Here is a 21385-nt window from a genome sequence, read left to right on the forward strand (position 1 = left end):
ACAAGATTCATTAGCGATAAAAAAAAAATTGTATTCAAACTTCAGAAATTTAAATTCAATGTTTCAAGAACACATTACCAATCCTGGAAAATTTTCTGATTTTTTTCTGCATGAACATGTATGTTAAAAAGAAAGCGGAAAGCAATACTTTCGACTTTTATGTTCTACTTTCGTTTTGTCTCCAAGCATGCTGAAGGCGCGTTTACGTACCAAAGTCAAGCTACTCAGCAATAAGCTACTCAGCAATAACGAAATTTGTTTACATTTATCGACTATATAAACAGAATTTACCGATCCCGATTGAAAAAAATAATCATATACAAGGCGCCTAGCGCCCAAACTAGGACTTGTGACACCCAGAGAACACCGGATTCTTGGGGGCACGGGTGTCCCCCCGGGATTCCCGTCCCAAAAAGGGGCGATATTAACACCGATTTCTGGCGCAAGGGCGCTGAGTAGACGCTATCATTCTGTTTAATAGAGAGTCTAAACAGAGCGCCTAGCGCCCAAACTAGGACTTGTGACACCCAGAGAACACCGGATTCTTGGGGGCACGGGTGTCCCCCCGGGATTCCCGTCCCAAAAAGGGGCGATATTAACACCGATTTCTGGCGCCAGGGCGCTGAGTAGACGCTATCATTCTGTTTAATAGAGAATCTAAACAGAGCGCCTAGCGCCCAAACTAGGACTTGTGACACCCAGAGGACACCGGATTCTTGGGGGCACGGGTGTCCCCCCAGGATTCCCGTGCCAAAAAGGGGCGATATTAACACCGATTTCTGGCGCCAAGGCGCTGAGTAGACCCTATCATTCTGTTTAATAGAGAGTCTAAACAGAGCGCCTAGCGCCCAAACTAGGACTTGTGACACCCAGAGGACACCGGGTTCTTGGGGGCACGGGTGTCCCCCCGGGATTCCCGTCCCAAAAAAGGCGATATTAACACTGATTTCTGGCGCCAGGGCGCTGAGTAGACCCTATCATTCTGTTTAATAGAGAGTCTAAACAGAGCGCCTAGCGCCCAAACTAGGACTTGTGACACCCAGAGGACACCGAATTCTTGGGGGCACGGGTGTCTCCAAAGGATTCTCGTCCCAAAAAGGGGCGATATTAACACCGATTTCTGGCGCCATGGCGCTGAGTAGACCCTTTCATTCTGTTTAATAGAGAGTCTAAACAGAGCGCCTAGCGCCTAAACTAGGACTTGTGACACCCAGAGAACACCGGATTCTTGGGGGCACGGGTGTCCCCCCGGGATTCCCGTCCCAAAAAGGGGCGATATTAACACCGATTTCTGGCGCCAGGGCGCTGAGTAGACCCTATCATTCTGTTTAATAGAGAGTCTAAACAGAGCGCCTAGCGCCCAAACTAGGACTTGTGACACCCAGAGGACACCGGGTTCTTGGGGGCACGGGTGTCCCCCCCGGATTCCCGTCCCAAAAAAAAGGCGATATTAACACCGATTTCTGGCGCCAGGGCGCTGAGTAGACGCTATCATTCTGTTTAATAGAGAGTCTAAACAGAGCGCCTAGCGCCCAAACTAGGACTTGTGACACCCAGAGGACACCGGATTCTTGGGGGCAAGGGTGTCCCCCCAGGATTCCCGTGCCAAAAAGGGGCGATATTAACACCGATTTCTGGCGCCAAGGCGCTGAGTAGACCCTATCATTCTGTTTAATAGAGAGTCTAAACAGAGCGCCTAGCGCCCAAACTAGGACTTGTGACACCCAGAGGACACCGGGTTCTTGGGGGCACGGGTGTCCCCCCGGGATTCCCGTCCCAAAAAAAGGCGATATTAACACTGATTTCTGGCGCCAGGGCGCTGAGTAGACCCTATCATTCTTTTTAATAGAGAGTCTAAACAGAGCGCCTAGCGCCTAAACTAGGACTTGTGACACCCAGAGGACACCGAATTCTTGGGGGCACGGGTGTCTCCAAAGGATTCTCGTCCCAAAAAGGGGCGATATTAACACCGATTTCTGGCGCCAAGGCGCTGAGTAGACCCTATCATTCTGTTTAATAGAGAGTCTAAACAGAGCGCCTAGCGCCCAAACTAGGACTTGTGACACCCAGAGGACACCGGGTTCTTGGGGGCACGGGTGTCCCCCCGGGATTCCCGTCCCAAAAAAAGGCGATATTAACACTGATTTCTGGCGCCAGGGCGCTGAGTAGACCCTATCATTCTGTTTAATAGAGAGTCTAAACAGAGCGCCTAGCGCCTAAACTAGGACTTGTGACACCCAGAGGACACCGGGTTCTTGGGGGCACGGGTGTCTCCAAAGGATTCTCGTCCCAAAAAGGGGCGATATTAACACCGATTTCTGGCACCATGGCGCTGAGTAGACCCTATCATTCTGTTTAATAGAGAGTCTAAACAGAGCGCCTAGCGCCCAAACTAGGACTTGTGACACCCAGAGAACACCGGATTCTTGGGGGCACGGGTGTCCCCCCAGGATTCCCGTCCCAAAAAGGGGCGATATTAACACCGATTTCTGGCGCCAAGGCGCTGAGTAGACCCTATCATTCTGTTTAATAGAGAATCTAAACAGAGCGCCTAGCGCCCAAACTAGGACTTGTGACACCCAGGTGACACCGGGTTCTTGGGGGCACGGGTGTCCCCCCGGGATTCCTGTCCCAAAAAGGGGCGATATTAACACTGATTTCTGGCGCCAGGGCGCTGAGTAGACCCTATCAAACTGAGTTGACCTTATCATATTGTCAAATAGAGGGTGTAAACAGAGCGCCTAGCACCCAAAGCAGTTCTTATATCACTCAGATGACACCGGATGTACAGGGGCTTTGTGTCCCCTTGAGATTTCTGACACAAAAATAGTCATTATAAGCACCAATATCTGGCGCCAGGGCGCTGAGTTGACCCTATATTCCGTTATATATTGAGTCTAAATAGGATGCCTAGCGTTTAAACTAGGACTTGTGCTACATTGGTTACATCAGATTTTAGTGCGCAAGGGGATCCTATTGGAATCCCTGGCAAAAAATAATTGGTAATATAAGCACCGTTTTCTGGCGCATGGACGCTGCGTTGACCCTATTTTGCCATACAGAGTCTAAACAGGGCACCTGTCGCTCAAACCCTATTAAGAAGTTTAGGAAGTTTTTGCTCATACCGTAGTTTTGAAACAGATGCACGTCATTAACAAAATATTAATTATCTACTAGTTCTTTCTTCTCAGGCGTACAGTCTTTCGTGTTTGTAAATGGGGGACCAAATAAAACTCCCTGTATAACTCTCTATGTAACGTCTGATTTCTTGACGAGCAAAAACAAACGAACAAACAAGCAAACAGACAGATTGTACCTTAACTTTTTTAAAGGTGAATTCCGTTAGTTTTTATATTCTCTCAAGAAAATGTTGTGTGGAGGTAGGGGGAGGGGCAACTCTTTTTATTATACAATTTATTATACGTAATTCTAATATTTAAAAAAATAAGAAAAAGTTTAACATATTTTAGTAAAAGTGGTGGTATTTTTTAACTTTCCAATTAAATCATTACCAAAAAAGGGATTCAACTAAAAAGGAAATTATTTTGCTTTACAAAACGTATTTAGTATGTAGTTATTTTTGTAACAAAGGTGTTCGATGTGTTCTGTAGTGTTTTAAAATTCTGAAATTTATCTTGTTGACTTTTTTCAAACTATAACCTGTAAAGACGTATAATCTTTTATGCACGTATGATGATATACGGATGTGTATATGCTGATCTCGATGTACACATCTTTGTCAATAAGTCTGTGAGTGAATATTGTCATATAATGCAAAAACTTGACCTTTTTCATTTCAAATGTATTTTCATTAAAGGAATAACTGGTTTGTGGCAATTTTTTTTACGCTTGTGTCAAAGAAGATGGGTAGATATAGGTGTAAACTGCCTATATAGGGATAGATAAGATACTTTTAAAGGTATATGTGGCGTATTTTTTCATGCTCAGAAATATTTGATTGATTTCGATATGTTATTATATAAATAGTGCCTGTTTGGGAGGGTAACAGTTGAAATTGACACCCCGAGAAAACCATTGTCAACCGACGCGAAGCGGAGGTTGACAATGGTTTTCGAGGGGTGTCAATTTCAACTGTTATCCTCCCAAACAGGCACTATTTATTTTGTTATACTGAATGTGTTTTTTAAAATTTTTAAGAAAATTTTACTGCTTTTATATAGGAATAACGTGAATTCTACAGCGAACCGTACGCGCATAATTTTCGCGCATGTAACATTTTTTAATGTTACCCGTTGCCAAGTGCGTTGCTAACGCTGAGGGTAATAGTAAATATTATTAACTGCGTCTTAACCAATCAGATTTCAGTATTTAACATGAAAGTATAACAAATAAAGATACATCTTCACAATAAATTACGCAGTTTATATCAATCAGGTTAAAAAGATATAGAAATTAACAAAAGAATTTTTTTACTATTTTCGCTTTATTACCGTTAAGTTTGACAGATTTGGCCAAGAAAAAAAAAAGAGACAGACTAACAAGGATATGAGCAAAGGGAAGATTGTCATCGGAGACCATGTAGATTGATGGAATAGGAATTAAATCCGAATTAACATAAGTTTTTATCATGAAGTTGTAGGGGTTTTGCTAGTCAGGTTCGTACATGCTCCATCTGTTCCATGTCTTTACTTTATAAGTTATGAACCAGTCCACAAGTGGATTTTCGTTTATAGAAATTTTTGAATAAAGAATAAATAAACACTCTCAGTACATGCATCCCTCAGGAGAGGGGGTATTCACTCATTTTACCGTGTCGTTGATGCTAAAATAGTGTTTCATCTTTATTACACACAATTAGCAATTTATATCGTTCTACATTAATGAATAATGGAATAATAATGCTTCGGGTATCAATGATATAAGAATTATCTAATTTAAGACATGAAAAACGTGATTCTAATTTGTAAACAAACTGTTCTTCCATCGTGTTTTCAATACTAGGTTTTCCCGCACTCATGCGCAGTGGCGTTACAAATGGCCGATCACATTAATATTCACCAGACGTGTAGCAAAGTTTAGAGACAAATAACTAAAGAAAGAACATGTTTTACGGGCCTAGAGTTTGTGAAACGTCTAATTACAAGAAGCATGATGTATATTTTTACTAAAACTCATGTCAAAAATTTTACTCCAAATACGCCACATATAACTTTAAATTAAAATATGATAAAATCTCATAATTTTTTTCTAAATTATTGAAAACAATATGTATTTACCACAACATCGATTTATTACCTTTAAATGTGTTAAATATTTAGAATAGGTTGATTTAAACTGGCGTATGCGTGTCAAAACCTCCAAATAGTGTCATTTTTAGAACTTCAATGCCTTCTCTTTTATAGAGTGGATCTAGGCTACATATTTTTGTCATAGTCGATATAAGGTTTAAAGGAAATCAAACCGATTTCAGTCAATCAACAAAAACTTTAAAAATGTCATTTTATATCCCGACAATTGAACGTTTTAAAGACATACCACAAGTCCGTAAATTCGTGGTTGAAATTGCATTTAGCATATAACAATGAAGTTTGTTGTGATTGAAATGGCTCAGTGGTTAGAGCATCAGACATTAGGTAACATTATAGAGCTAAGGTTTTTAGGTTGTGGGTTCGATACATGTACCAACAAAACTTTATAATTTTTTTTATCGTTTGTTAAAATATTCAAAACTGAATATAGTTAGAGATTGTGCCTTTGTAAACTTGTAATATAACATCATCTACTATATTTGGTTGGAAAAAAAAAATAATTTGAATTTTTTTTTACGACAACACCAAATAGGCATTTGCGCTATCTTGTTCCCCCATCTTCTTTGTTTCTTGTTTTTAAATTATCCTGCATTTTTTAACTTTGTACTAAGAACACATAATATGTCAGGGACGATCCAGGATTTGTTAAAAGGGGGCATAAGAAAAGCTTTGACACGAGTTCAAAATTGACCCGATAATTATTTTTCAACGTTAAATATTGAGACAAAAGGTGTTGAATAAAGACCCTAGTCCGTTGAAAACTGACCTGCAGCGTGGCATTTTGATTCTTGAAACCGGTGTTGTAGAGCAGTTTCTCCCCATAGTCCCCCCCCCCCCCCCCCCTGGAAAACCTGCTATATCATGGAAAACCTGCTATATACCGTAGTAGCCTTTTCTCCTGGGGCGGGGGGGGGTACTATAAAGTAGTTTTCCCCATAGGAGGGTTTCGCCTTAACTTTTTGGTTCAATTTTTATAAAAAAAATTTAATGGAAACCCAGTAAAGATTAAAATCAATGTATAACACCCCCAGGATGCATATACATGTACCTGTATTCATCAGTACATAATGATTTTCGTTTTGTCGATTTATTGGTTTTTTTTATAGACAATGCTGAAACTTGAACAACTCATCATGGAACACATAGAACTTTAGGTAATTAGATGTATTTGATAAATCACTTTTGACAAGTTTGACAAGATATACCTCATATTCATAACCCTAGCTGTGTTCTAAAGGATCAATTGTCTATTACAATTGAATTGACCTATAAGCCGGTATTGGTTTCTGTCTTTGGAAATAGCATATCTTAATTCTAAGCCATACACATTAAACTGTTGGGTTCCAGTTCTCATAATGCATAGTGATTGAAAAAAAAAGTTCCACAGTCTTTGTCCGAGCAGTATGAGTATGGGCGCTTTTTTTTTTACTTTATTATCTTTAAATTTTATTTTCAGTTTACTTTCTATAAAACGATACTTGTACTTTTTATACGTTTATTTACAACAAGGGACATAATAGCAACTATCGAAAGTCTCGCGTGACGCGATTTTAAAGATCGTTTTATGCATCTATTGAAACATTAACACAACATCTTTAAATCAAAGTACTGAAGAACTGAAGGGAGTTGATTTTGTCGATGTTTATTTATTTTAAAATCAATAATATGTTATTTTGCATGACAAGTATATGTATACGTAGTTTCTAATTTAAATTACGCATATTTTTATAATATGAATTTTTGAACTTTTTCGACTAGAATGTCGAGAAACCTCCATATGAATCATGTTACATAATATTTAAAGATAAAATTAATTCAATCAAAGTATGTCTCAGTGGTAGATATATTTCTCGAAAATTGTATGGATCCAAGCAATATTGAACTCTAGTCTCCTTCAACCAAACGCTCGGCTGACACCGTAAATCTCCGACAAGGGTTTACGGAGACAGCCGAGCGTCGAGTTGAACGAGACTATATTGAACTCTGGCGTAGGAATACATACGAATACAAAAATATTTAAATTGTTCGTACCATTTAAAATCTGACTATTTTTAAGGTATTTGTAAATAAGTTTCCTTGAAAAACAATGCTTGAGCAAACATTTCATCGAATTCATCAATTATTTTCAAGAACTTAGTCTTGTCAGGAGCAATGATTTGTGCTGAGGTCCAAACACTGTTTCACTTTCGGTTTGTCCGCGTGACTGCATAGGAGAGTTGATTAAAAATCAACTCCCAAAAATAATGAATGTTTTACTTTACTTCATTCCCGTATATGATTATAATTACGATAATGTAATTCTAACTTATGCCGTGTCCCCAATGACGGTAAAAATCGGGTATACGAGTATTTTTTTTCCTCATTCAGTTTTGAACATGATAAATCAAAATTTATGAAACAGATCCGTATCAGCAAGAACACATTCATTTGCTTTAATCATTAGCAATGTTTTTACAATATGTTTTTTAATTTTGAATTTGAACTTATCTATTCCACAACAATTGTACGCGATGTGGTCCTTAATGTGGAAGGATAAGGCAAAATTTGCAATTTTTTCAAAACATGCATGATATTTTCTGAAGTAAATGTAAACGTGGCGGTAAAGACGTTTCTAATCCCGTTTTACAACTAATTTCTTTGGGGATGATACATTTAATTTCGAAAAATGTCATTGTGTCGATACTGAAATAAAGCCCTACAGCTTGAACAGGATCGAATGATAGAATATTGTCAGTTATTCATTTATAGAACTAGCAATTGTTGTCAATTGTCTAACTGACCAATCTACATTTTTCTCTAATCTATAAACCTACCTACTGCATTTTTTGCATAAAATGTCACCAATGCACACGTTCTTTGCAAAGAATTAATTGCTACTTTGCAGCACTTCTCCCACAATTGTACCATTTCCTATAGATGCCCTTTCTGGAAAGGCAAACGCAAAATTTTTGCAGGGCATGATTTATTAGCTCACCGAGACGAAGTCAAGGGGAGCTTATGCTATACCCTCGGCGTTGGTGTCGGCGTCGGCGTCCGGACCTGGTTAAAGTTTTTGTTGCAGGTCCTGTATCTAAGCTATTACTTGTCCTATCTTCACCAAACTTGCATAGATGATGCATCTGGACCTACTTATGGACTTGAAAGACTTGGATGCTTAATCTGAGTTCTAAATTTCAGATGCTGGAGGAGGTTAAGGTTGTTTGACCAGGTTAAAGTTTTTGTTGCAGGTGCCCTTTGATAGCAATATCTAAGTTACTGCAGGTCTGTACTTCACCAAACTTGCATGGATGGTGTGTCTTATAATACTGATGCACCAGACAAGCTTGAGTGCTGAATCTGAGCTATAGGTTTCGGATGCTGGAGGAGGTTTTGGAGCAGGTTAAAGTTTTTGTTGCAGGTGCCCTTTGATAGCAAAATCTAAGTTATTACAGGTCCTAACTTCACTAAACTTGCATGGATGGTGTGTCTTATAATACTGATGCACCAGGCAGGCTTGAGTGCTGAATCTGAGCTATAGGTTTCAGATGCTTGAGGAGGTTTAGGTTTTAGAGCTGGTTAAGGTTTTAATTGCTAGTGCCCTCTGATGATGATTTCTTAGTTATTGCATGGATGATGCGTCTTATGATACTGATGCACCTGACAGGCTTGAATGCTGAATCTGAGCCATAGGTTTCGGATGCTGGATGAGGTTTAGTTTTTTTTGAACAGGTCACATGTTTTATAGATGATAGCTTGCATAGTTGATTTAACTATATAATAAATGAAACGCAGAGATTGCTTCAGATGCAGAGCCTGATCTCCATTATCAAGGATGCTAAAGAAATCTCCTACCTCACTCAAACCTGCTCCATAGATAGATATGTTTGTTGATAAATGATATAACATGATTACTATAATATAGCATTGTATGATATGAAACAATATTTTTTAATATGATACAATATAATATCATATGTTATATTATAAAAAGTTATATGATACGATGTGATATTGTATCAATTTTTTTGATATTTTATTATATGATATTGTATCATAATATTGTTATGTCTAGTATTGTATATTATGATGCAATATTGTATAATATTGTATTATGTGATCAAATGCAATAATGTATAACACAATACAATGTCATATCATACGTTACAATATCATAGCATTGTTTATTTCGGTATTTTATTGTATTATATGATATATATTGTAAATAAGATAGGATGCAATATTTAATTTTATATTTTTGTATTGATTAACATATGAACATTTGATTATCATACCATTTTTTAACAGATGATATATGATATTGTGTCAAAACAAAATCCATGAATATCCAAGATCATAAAGTATGATTTTCATATAATATGATAAAGGTGGTCTCATAAAGGTGTTATCTCAGAAGGGTGATGTCTCAACTCGGTGAGCTTTGTAATCTGTGATTACCTATGTTTTTACGTGGCACTTGTTTCAGGTAACACAGAGTTAATGATTCTTGTATTCAAACAAAGCGTGCTTAAACTAAGGTATAGTTACGGTTGAGTGCTTTCTTTTTCGCTATGTTTAGTGATTTTTAATTTTTTTAAACATGTATCTTTAGATGCTCAACAAAATAACCCTCAGATCTTCCTAAGATTTTAAAATATGATTTATCTACTAGCTATAAATAACAATTTAGAAAAATCCATGCATGCATCCTTTTAAATTTGAGTATTTCCCTATATTTCATATAGAGTTCTTCCTCCAAAGGAGATCAAAACAGTCTAAAAATGGCCGCGACCATCGAACCCTCTTAATAAGAACAATTCTTCTATTGGTTTATATGGTTACATGAACTAAATGTAAGATTCTGTCAAGGAATATCCCCTTTCTTATAATTGACCAAGTGTATAAATATAAACTTTACAATACTTCATTATTTTTATTTTTATTTTATATTAACACGTACCCAGTGAATGGAAACTCTCAGAATTATTGTACATTTTTCTGATGTGTGTAAATACAAAATTAACTGTTGTATTTGATATTGTGAATTGTGTTCTTACACCCAATAAACTGTATATTTAAAAAATTGTCATTATGATATTCATCTGAGTAAATTTACAGCAAAATAAACGGATTTCGTATACATTAGTTTTGAAACATGCTGCATGTACACTTCCATGCATACTCATTCCTTTACAATGCTACATGTATAGTACATGTAACTATCAATATTCATCTTATAAATCGGTATTTTTTTGGTAGTTTAAAGTACTATGTAAAACGTTTACATGTTACATGTATATACTATAAACATGTATGATGAACAAGATTGAAAAAATACCCGGTTTTTTCTATAAATAAAAATTATGCATTAAAGAATATCAACATGTAGCAACTTAGTTGTAGTACAGTTTGACGATCATGCAATTTTTCTTCAATTTAATTTATTAAATAAGTTTTTCTCAAGCAAACAGATGATTACATTCGTAAGGGTAGGTATTAGGTGCAGTCAGTCCCTCCCTGTAGATTTTTCAGAGTTTGAAAAATTTCGTCAATGAAATTGTTATATTAAGTGCTTCAGAATGTCAGACATCCCTTTGACATAACCACGAGAAATTGTGTCTGAGAGTTTTAATTATATGTTTATTTATTTAAATTAAGTAAAACAAGTTCCAGTTCAAAGACAATTCAAACCTTTGTAATTGGGGTCAATTCTCAACAAGATTTTCAATGGACGCAGGTCACCAGAGATAAGAAAGAAATTCAAGCTGTTAAAATTAAATACAGGGTATAATATTCTTGCCTTTTGGTATCAATATTCAACATTGAAAAATTTTGATATCCACTGTGCAAGTAAATTCTATAAAAATTACACTACTTACACGCTAAAATAAATCGTATCATTTAAATCAATTTACAGTATTAACAATAGAATTAAACCATTTTACTTATTTATTTGGGAAAAATTAATTTAATTAAATTAAAACCTTTCGATTAATTTGTTATTTTGATTCATTAATATTTGTCTTGAAAATGAATAAGTGCATTAAAATTAAACCATCTAAAAAATAACAAAATATATATTAAAGGTCTCCAAAATGATCACGAAACATTCAATAAAAAATTCAATGCATCACCGTCAGAAGCAGGAAAAACCCGATCTAAAAATAGAATCGGTAGGACAACAAAATAGTTCGTTAAAATGAAAAACACAAATTTATGCAAACAATTAACATAAATCACAAGATATCATTAATTATATATATCAAAATATCTTTCATTAAATATAAAACGAAATAATTATGAACCTTTCGTAACAAATCAGAAGGACTATATTTTTATAATAAAAACCACACGCCTAGTTTAGACTCCCTATTTAGCAGTATGATAGGGTCTACTCAGCGCCCTGGCGCCAGAAATCGGTGTTAATATTGCCCGTTTTGGGACCGGGGATCCCGGGGGGACACCCGTGCCCCCAAGAATCCGGTGTCACCTGGGTGTCACAAGTCCTAGTTTGGGCGCTAGGCGCTCAGTTTAGACTCCCTATTTAGCAGTATGATAGGGTCTACTCAGCGCCCTGGCGCCAGAAATCGGTGTTAATATTGCCCGTTTTGGGACCGGGGATCCCGGGGGGGACACCCGTGCCCCCAAGAATCCGGTGTCACCTGGGTGTCACAAGTCCTAGTTTGGGCGCTAGGCGCTCAGTTTAGACTCCCTATTTAGCAGTATGATAGGGTCTACTCAGCGCCCTGGCGCCAGAAATCGGTGTTAATATTGCCCGTTTTGGGACCGGGGATCCCGGGGGGGACACCCGTGCCCCCAAGAATCCGGTGTCACCTGGGTGTCACAAGTCCTAGTTTGGGCGCTAGGCGCTCAGTTTAGACTCCCTATTTAGCAGTATGATAGGGTCTACTCAGCGCCCTGGCGCCAGAAATCGGTGTTAATATTGCCCGTTTTGGGACCGGGGATCCCGGGGGGACACCCGTGCCCCCAAGAATCCGGTGTCACCTGGGTGTCACAAGTCCTAGTTTGGGCGCTAGGCGCTCAGTTTAGACTCCCTATTTAGCAGTATGATAGGGTCTACTCAGCGCCCTGGCGCCAGAAATCGGTGTTAATATTGCCCGTTTTGGGACCGGGGATCCCGGGGGGACACCCGTGCCCCCAAGAATCCGGTGTCACCTGGGTGTCACAAGTCCTAGTTTGGGCGCTAGGCGCTCAGTTTAGACTCCCTATTTAGCAGTATGATAGGGTCTACTCAGCGCCCTGGCGCCAGAAATCGGTGTTAATATTGCCCGTTTTGGGACCGGGGATCCCGGGGGGACACCCGTGCCCCCAAGAATCCGGTGTCACCTGGGTGTCACAAGTCCTAGTTTGGGCGCTAGGCGCTCAGTTTAGACTCCCTATTTAGCAGTATGATAGGGTCTACTCAGCGCCCTGGCGCCAGAAATCGGTGTTAATATTGCCCGTTTTGGGACCGGGGATCCCGAGAGGACACCCGTGCCCCCAAGAATCCGGTGTCACCTGGGTGTCACAAGTCCTAGTTTGGGCGCTAGGCGCTCAGTTTACACTCCCTATTTAGCAGTATGATAGGGTCTACTCAGCGCCCTGGCGCCAGAAATCGGTGTTAATATTGCCCGTTTTGGGACCGGGGATCCCGGGGGGACACCCGTGCCCCCAAGAATCCGGTGTCACCTGGGTGTCACAAGTCCTAGTTTGGGCGCTAGGCGCTCAGTTTAGACTCCCTATTTAGCAGTATGATAGGGTCTACTCAGCGCCCTGGCGCCAGAAATCGGTGTTAATATTGCCCGTTTTGGGACCGGGGATCCCGGGGGGACACCCGTGCCCCCAAGAATCCGGTGTCACCTGGGTGTCACAAGTCCTAGTTTGGGCGCTAGGCGCTCAGTTTAGACTCCCTATTTAGCAGTATGATAGGGTCTACTCAGCGCCCTGGCGCCAGAAATCGGTGTTAATATTGCCCGTTTTGGGACCGGAGATCCCGGGGGGACACCCGTGCCCCCAAGAATCCGGTGTCACCTGGGTGTCACAAGTCCTAGTTTGGGCGCTAGGCGCTCAGTTTAGACTCCCTATTTAGCAGTATGATAGGGTCTACTCAGCGCCCTGGCGCCAGAAATCGGTGTTAATATTGCCCGTTTTGGGACCGGGGATCCCGGGGGGACACCCGTGCCCCCAAGAATCCGGTGTCACCTGGGTGTCACAAGTCCTAGTTTGGGCGCTAGGCTCTCAGTTTAGAAATTTTTTTTTAAATCGGGATCGGAAAATTCCGTCTATATAGTCGATAAATGTAAACAAACTTCGTTATTGCTGAGTAGCTTATTGCTGAGTAGCTTGACTTTGGTCGTTTACGTTTGATATTATTTGTACCAATAGTTTACTATTTTGATTAGCATAATCATTTCAATATATGTAATAGATATTAGAAAAACCAAAGATTTATATTGTCACACAACGATCAATGAATAACAAGTGTATAGATACATGTGACACAGTATGTTTCAATCTATACTATTTGTTGATAAATAAAGCACATTGTTTCACATCGTTACTGCCAGTGTTGAGTTTTGAACTTTGGTAACTAATGAGATTGAGAAATACAACTGACAAGTAAAGTATTGTAGTAGTTCGGGCTCTATGATTTGTGGATACCGGCCTGGGTAGCTCAGTGGTAGAGCTCCTAACTAGAGTTGCAGAGGTCACGGGTTCCACTTCCATTTCTGTTCCAACAATATGTTTTCAGTGTATCTATATGCTCATTCCTCCTTTCCTATTACTATATTAAATGGCACATGAAATTAGTTTGTAAAGATAGTTAATGATATAATGATGCATGTATGTTATTTTATTGCAATTTTTTTCTCACTTTCAGATTTTATGCATCCATGGATACAGGTGGGGTGAATTATCATTCAGTGAATTGAATCTTACTCAATCAATCCCTCATCATTTGTTTAACATCTCATTTATAACAAATAAGTTTTTTCATGCATATTTTCAAAGGGACTTAACAAAGCCATAATTAAAATGCACAGCGTACCTATACACTGTACAGGTATCTTGCAGACTTTGCGGTAGAAGCCTTTCAGTATAAAAACAATTCTGTAAACATGTCAAGAATTAATACTCATTTATTTTGGTGGCAAAAATTATAGATACTTTTCAAAACCTAAAAAATGTGCACATAGGCCACTGTCTTCTTTTTTTTTCTTCCGTGGAGTGAACTCAATGTGAGTTTAAATACAATACATGTACTCCAGTAGTACATGTACTCAAGTCTTTGAGAGTTTCAAACAGAAGCCTCTGTACATGTAGTTCTTGAGTCTTTAACTTAATCAGTTGGCTCCATCTTATAGTTTGATTGCCACAGGGTGAGGCTTCCAGTACATTAAGAGAAAAAAAAAACAAAACAAAAAAGAAATCATTGCAGGACACCCATGTGTTTGGCTAAGCACAGAGAAATATTGTTCCTTTGATTATTTGCAATTATTCATGGGTGCTTGTCCCCATAAAGGGACACAACGTTTTGCAAGGTACATTAATTTAGACTTGAAGTTGCTTCTTTCTTTTTATTGTAGACAGAATGACCAGAGTTTCAGAGAAAGAACTGGGGCATTAAGAAAGGTTCTCAAGAAATATGCAGATCTAGGTAAAAATCAAATATGATTATGAAAATATTTCATATGCTGTGTACCTCAAAATTAACAGTAACTATATTTATAGGTTTCAAAAGCAAATGTTTAAGACCCAATAAACGATGTACACATTTTTAGAGAAAAAATTTAAACTGATCTTACAATTATTTTCCAGTCTATTCTTAAATTGATTACCATGATCAGTGTCATCAAGATGAAATTTGATTTGATTTTAATTTTTTCCCTAATTCATGTTTTGTCTGTGCAGTTTTTATATCAGCTCCTAATCAAGTGCCACCATTAGAGGGTGCTGAGGAAGAAAATGGAGCCACAAACAATGCCGGTAAATCAAAACGACAAAATGGTCTAGCTCCTCATGCATCTATGAAAGCATGGAAAGGAAACCCCCCCTTAAATTATTAAGGATTCCCAATTTAAATTTCTTTTGGTGTGCTGGCAGATGTATGTTCACTTTGGTCACATGTCTATGTATATTATTAATCAAAAGCAATACATGTACTGCATTAGATCTACTCTTGCGGCATCAAGAAACAATTTCACTCCTCTTTGGATTAACCAATGACATAGAAGAAGATATTTAATAATCCTGTATTTGGTATTATTTAGAGGATTAAATTTACCTTGTGTATTTATTGGCTGCGTTGTTGACCTCTGTGTATACCAGATATATAAGAGGAATGACCTTGACCTGTCATTGTAGATCAGCGAGGGTGGTGGTTCTCGGCTCCAGATGACAGCTACATGGCCCAGGACTACACAGAATGTTGTAAGGGGTATGATGAGTCAGTGGAAGTCATCAAAAAAGCCCTCATAGAACAGGTCAGAAAATAACCTTTGTACAGGGTCACAAAATGGCCTTTGATACATGAAACATCAGAAAAAGGCCTCTTTTAATGTTGAACGGTGAGAAAATGACCTAAGCGCTGTAAATATGTTCAGGGTCACAAAATTACTTCTTAGCAGGGTCAGAATATGACCTCTGTTAATTCAAGGTCAGATAATGACCTCTGTACAGGGTCAGAAAATTACCTTCAAGAAGGTCAGAAAATAACCTCTGTATTGGGCCAAAGAATTACTTCTGTACAGGGTCAGAAAATGACTTCAGTACGGGGTCAAACAAGACCTTTAATAAGGTCAGAAAATGACCACTGTACAACTGATATAAATTCATGGATTAACAAGTAGTTATAAAATATAAAAACTATGTTTAATAATATGTTTGGTAACCTAAAGATATTATTTGTATGAATGGCACCCTTAATTCTACAAAATACAAGCCACCACAATTTTATTGGTTCTGATTCCTCAATTGATGTCATGTTTCACAGGGCCCCTTTGATGGTATTCTAGCATTCAGTCAGGGAGCGACCATGGTATCACTGATCTGTGGCCTCAAAGAACAAGAGCCAGGTAAGCTTGGCTGAAAATCTGGACTGTCACAATTAAATTGAATGTAGATCAAATGCTTGCTGTCCATTGTAAATACTGAAGAGCTAAAAAACGAAAGTTCTTGAAATTTTGTGGTTTATACATGCAACGTAGGAACATATTGTGTTTATATGTATATTTGCAAAAAAAAATAAAAATAAAATGGGATTTGTTTAGATTTCTGGGAGTTATGGCACTTTTATTGAACTATGTCAGTTGTTGTTTTATTTTTAGATGGTCCGTATCAATTTGACTTTGTGATACTTGTGGCAGGATTCAAAAGTCGCCAGAAGCAACACGACAGTTTATACCTCAAACCCATAACCACTCCATCCCTGCATGTGTTTGGAGATACAGACAAGGTCATTCCCAAAGGTAAAAAATAAATGATTGACATAAAATAACAGGCAAACATTGTTAAAGCAAAGCCCTATGGGCAACATTATTACCATGTCATGTTCATGATTTATTATATCCCTATAATGAATTAGTAATAATAAATAGAGAGAATTCGCTAAACATGTATACATTTTTTATTCAACATGACAACCATTTGTGTTTATTGAGGCATTAAATAAAGTTACTTTAGCAAATCTAATGTATTTTTCATTGTAAATTGAAAGATATTTGTAGACATAAATTAATTCAAACAATTATGAAAGTTGGAATTACATGTTCTGTATTGACTTTTAAAACTATAACTTAAAGACAGTTTGTTGTAAAAGATGTAAATTTTGATTTTCTCTTAACAGGGCTCAAAATCAATTTGTTGTCGAATCATATTTATAAACATGATTTCTAAATTGTAAACCTTTACAAGGGTTTCTTTAGAATTTTGCTTGGGACTTCCTAAAACTTCACTATATCCAAAAATTTGCTATATCCATGTTTGTACTAAATATGTTTTACAGTATATAGGAATTAATGATTTTGTTGTTTCCATTGATTCAGAAATAAGTTTTTTCTGGATGATCAATTTCAGTCCGATGTAGAGAAAATAAAATGTTTTATTATATTTCATGTTAAATACTCAATTCTGATTGGTTAAGGCGCAGTTGATAATTCGTTGTATTACTCTCGGCGTTAGCAACACACTTGGCAACGGGTAACACAACGAATTGTTACCTGCGCGTAAATCATGCGCGTACTGTTCGCCATAGAATTCACGTCATTCCTATATAAAAGGAGTAAAGTTTTCTTTAAAATTAAGACATTCAGTGTAATAAAATAAATAGTGCCTGTTTGGGAGGGTAAAAGATGAAATTGACACCCCTCGAATACCATTGTCAACCTCCGCTTCGCGTTGGTTGACAATGGTTTTCTCGGGGTGTCAATTTCAACTCTAACCCTCCCAAACAGGCACTATTTATATATTTTTATACTTTCATGTTAAATACTGAAATCTGATTGGTTAAGACGCAGTTCATAATCCTTTCTATTACCCTCAGCATTAGCAAAGCACTTAGCAACGGGTAACATTAAAAAATGTTACATGCGCGAAAATTATGTGCGTACGGTTCGCTGTAGAATTCACGTTATTCCTATATAAAAGCAGTAAAATTTTCTTAAAAAGACATTCAGTATAACAAAATAAATAGGGCCTGTTTGGGAGGATAACAGTTGAAATTGACACCCCTCGAAAACCATTGTCAACCTCCGCTTCGCGTCGGTTGACAATGGTTTTCTCGGGGTGTCAATTTCAACTGTTACCCTCCCAAACAGGCACTATTTATATAATATTGACCTCCTAGGTCAATGCTGGTGAATACAGCTGTTTAACATTCTATTTTTCTAGAGCGTTGGATATCAGCAAATGAGAGAGCTAGATTTTAATCAATCATATAATAGAACTTTTTATTTTTTTTCTAGATTGTTGGATCAGAGAGCTAGGAATTCATCAATCATATAAATCTGTATATTTTTTCTTCTTTATTTTTGGTAGAGATGAGCGAGGATTTGTTGCAGTATTTCGTGGAGCCCAAGGTTCTAGAGCATGCCGGTGGTCACTTTATCCCCGTATCAGGACCACAGAAAAAGGCCTACATAGAATTCCTACAACCATTCATTGATAAAAAGAAGGAGCAAGAGACTAAATAACTGAGGATTTCTAAGTCTTGTGATTTTGTCATTTCTCGTGTATCTGTGTATGTTTGATTGTATTTATTTTTTTAAATGTCTGTTACACGTCAGTGATAATGGCATAAATAAGTGAGAAAAAATATAATTTGTTTGATTCTTTCACCCCGTTAATGATGATTATTATATAGAGAAGACAAAAAGACAGGGATAGGGGACAATGTATTTAAGGAGGCTAGGGGGTCAAAATATAATATGATATAAAAACCATCAGATTTAGCTGAAAATTTTATATGTGAGTTCTGAAGTTGTCAACTACTTTTTAGTAAAGAAAAATTTCATATATTTTAATATAAAATTTGATCATTTTCCATTATCTTTATATGGAGCTCTTCTTTAAAAGGAGGTCAATATTGTCTAAAATGGCAGCCACCCCCAGCCCCCTTAAAACATTTCAGCTCTCTATCTCAATGATACATGTACTCCATATGATGGTTGGACAAACATGCAGACAAAATTTTCCATCTCAACAGAAATAGCTTTGTTTCGATGATATATGGATTTGACTACTTAAACATGATTAATTTGTTGTTGTTGTAATTAAATACGGATTTTAGGGATTAATTTATACCATAATTCAAAACATATCGAATTCAAATACCAGGAGTAAAGAAAATGTGAAAGGAAGGATCCAACGTATACATTGGGTTGCGCACGACGGTATTTTAAACACGAATAGGTAGAGATTGATAGATTAATTTTTTATTCAGAATGTGCTGAAAACCTATTGATCATAAAATGATTTTTAAAAGTACAAAGAAGGGGAAAGTTATGTAACGGTTAGAGTGTTAGTGAAAATTGATGTATGTAACTTTGTCAACGCGTTTCATTACAAAACCGCAGACATGATGCAATTTCAGAGCCGACTGGAACCTAATCAGATCAGATAAATGTGCATCCATTTCTGGAAACCCGGATCTGGCGATTAATGCTTGTTTTCCACCGGCATCGATAACACCATTGTGTGTCAAAACATACAACCATACAAAATAGCGAAAATGATTAATGAACCGAATGACGTGATCAATTAAAGCAAAATTGTAAACAGAAAACAGGTAATATATATAACGTTACGTGTGGTTCTCATGCAAACCTTTTATATATATATAAAGACAGGTGATATTTGATAGGTTTGTTTATGTTTTTAATTTTCATGGACGGGTGGGAATGATGCCACAGTGCACGTGGGAATGATGCCGCAGTGCACGTGCGCACGCATTTGGAGTCATCGACTTCTGTTTATGGCTTGTCCCATGGAGATTCTTGCGTGAGTGTCCTTGGCTTATCCTTGATGACTATCTAAATACATGTACATTTGTAAATTACTCGCCAACAGAACGCAATATTTACTGAAAATGACCTTTATTAACCCCGTCCCTGAAAATACCTTATGTAACCATATTTAACATCCCTTTGTACTCATTGTTACTTTTTATAGCAGCAATCTACCTTTTTCCTGCTATTTGCCTTGCTCTTCAGATTCTTGAATTATATAATTAATGGTTATTTATACAGCTTTAAGGGGGATTAAAATCGTCCGATTTTAAATGCGTAAATTGATAATAATGTGAATGTATAATAAAGTTAAAGATTGGCACGAAAGAGTTCGATTTGGTTTTCTCCAATATCCTTAAAAAAACCACCGACAATGCAAATCAAGGTTTATCAAAGAGAGGGAAAAAAGAGATAAAAGACTAAATCAGAAAAATAAGAAATATAAAGTGTTGGTAGTCATCATAATTTTACATTTATAACTTTTTCTTTCATAATGCTGATTAATGGCACAACGAGATAAGCGCAATTAGAACTAATCTGTTCTCATGGCAACGCATCACGCAACATGGCGTTACTACGAGGCATTACAAGCGCATGCAAAAAAGCTCTCATGAATACTAAAGTTTTCTTTTAACAATGTTTTCTCTTTTTTAGTACTCTCAGGGGAGCCATTTATTTTGGTTTTTTGAGTAAATACTAAGCACAGATTTGGCTGAAAAGCGTAAATTGACGAATCAATGCATCAGTGCAAGTCGATGGGTATTTTCTTTCAGTGACTATCTATCATACATCCCACGACAAGTCTAAAATAAGATTTATCAAATTCTCCCTCACTACGTTCGTCTGAATATAAAACAATAAAGTGCTAAATGAATAAAACCAACAAGTACTACATAGGTACGCTGCTCGCTAGCGTTATTTTATTTATACACAAAAACACATATTAAACAACCATCTGTCAGCCAAAATTAACACTTTCCATATCATCTGCAGCCATTTTAACTTAAATCGCTACTAGCGATCGAGATTAAAGTGCCACGCCACCGCATGGTCCTACTATTTATATTACCTGACCACGTCGTACCCATTCGAGTACGTATGAAAACCCATCACGTACATCATTTTAAATAATTTACGAATTTCATATAACCTGCTTCATTTTCAATGGATAAAATTTCTAATTTAAAGACTCTTCGGAATTTACTAGTATTTGGCGCCTGGTATTTTTTTCTCTGTGCCTTTTTTGTACTTTGGAAGTTGTTCGAAAGGTTGTTATATACTTTTGAGTCCATTCGACGCTGAATAGGGTCAAACTGTCAAGCTTATTATTGACTATTCTGTTAAATTTTACTCATTGCAAAAGCTACGAAATGATAAGATTTTCTGAAGATATTAAAATAGACACGTAACTGGGGAAAGTGTTTGTTGAGGGGAGGGGGGGGGGGGTGGGGTCAAGAGGGACTATGTAGCCAATCCACTGACTTTCTCAAAAACGTACATGTACCTTGGATTTATTCATTAATCTTTGAGATTTTAACGTTACAAGACAGTCGGTCCCTCTATCTTTTGTCTGGCACAATCTCTTAAAAATTAAAAATAAATAAAACTATGCTGTTCGAGAAATTGAAAATGAAT

General features: G+C 37.4%; 1 protein-coding gene across 1 annotated transcript; it reads left to right on the top strand.

Annotated features, from left to right (window-relative positions):
- Positions 1–151: 151 nt before the first annotated feature.
- On the top strand, positions 152–18563 carry LOC128163562 (esterase OVCA2-like). The gene is made up of 8 exons (XM_052827191.1): positions 152–196; positions 14128–14150; positions 14834–14904; positions 15159–15233; positions 15612–15730; positions 16240–16321; positions 16574–16714; positions 18282–18563. Exons 1-8 carry the CDS (start codon positions 188–190, stop codon positions 18434–18436), a joined length of 675 nt encoding a protein of 224 aa, XP_052683151.1. The 5' UTR covers positions 152–187; the 3' UTR covers positions 18437–18563.
- The last annotated feature ends 2822 nt before the right edge of the window (positions 18564–21385 follow it).

This window comes from Crassostrea angulata, chromosome 9 (genome assembly GCF_025612915.1).
Source record: "Crassostrea angulata isolate pt1a10 chromosome 9, ASM2561291v2, whole genome shotgun sequence".
NCBI classification, from domain to species: Eukaryota; Metazoa; Mollusca; class Bivalvia; order Ostreida; family Ostreidae; genus Magallana; species Magallana angulata.

What these genes read in the sequence shown, in the direction of transcription:
- LOC128163562 (XM_052827191.1), top strand. An exon ending in CCTCAAAGAACAAGAGCCAG is followed by an intron (nt 16,322 to 16,573) that starts GTAAGCTTGGCT and finishes TTTTATTTTTAG; the next exon opens with ATGGTCCGTATCAATTTGAC. An exon ending in AGACAAGGTCATTCCCAAAG is followed by an intron (nt 16,715 to 18,281) that starts GTAAAAAATAAA and finishes TATTTTTGGTAG; the next exon opens with AGATGAGCGAGGATTTGTTG.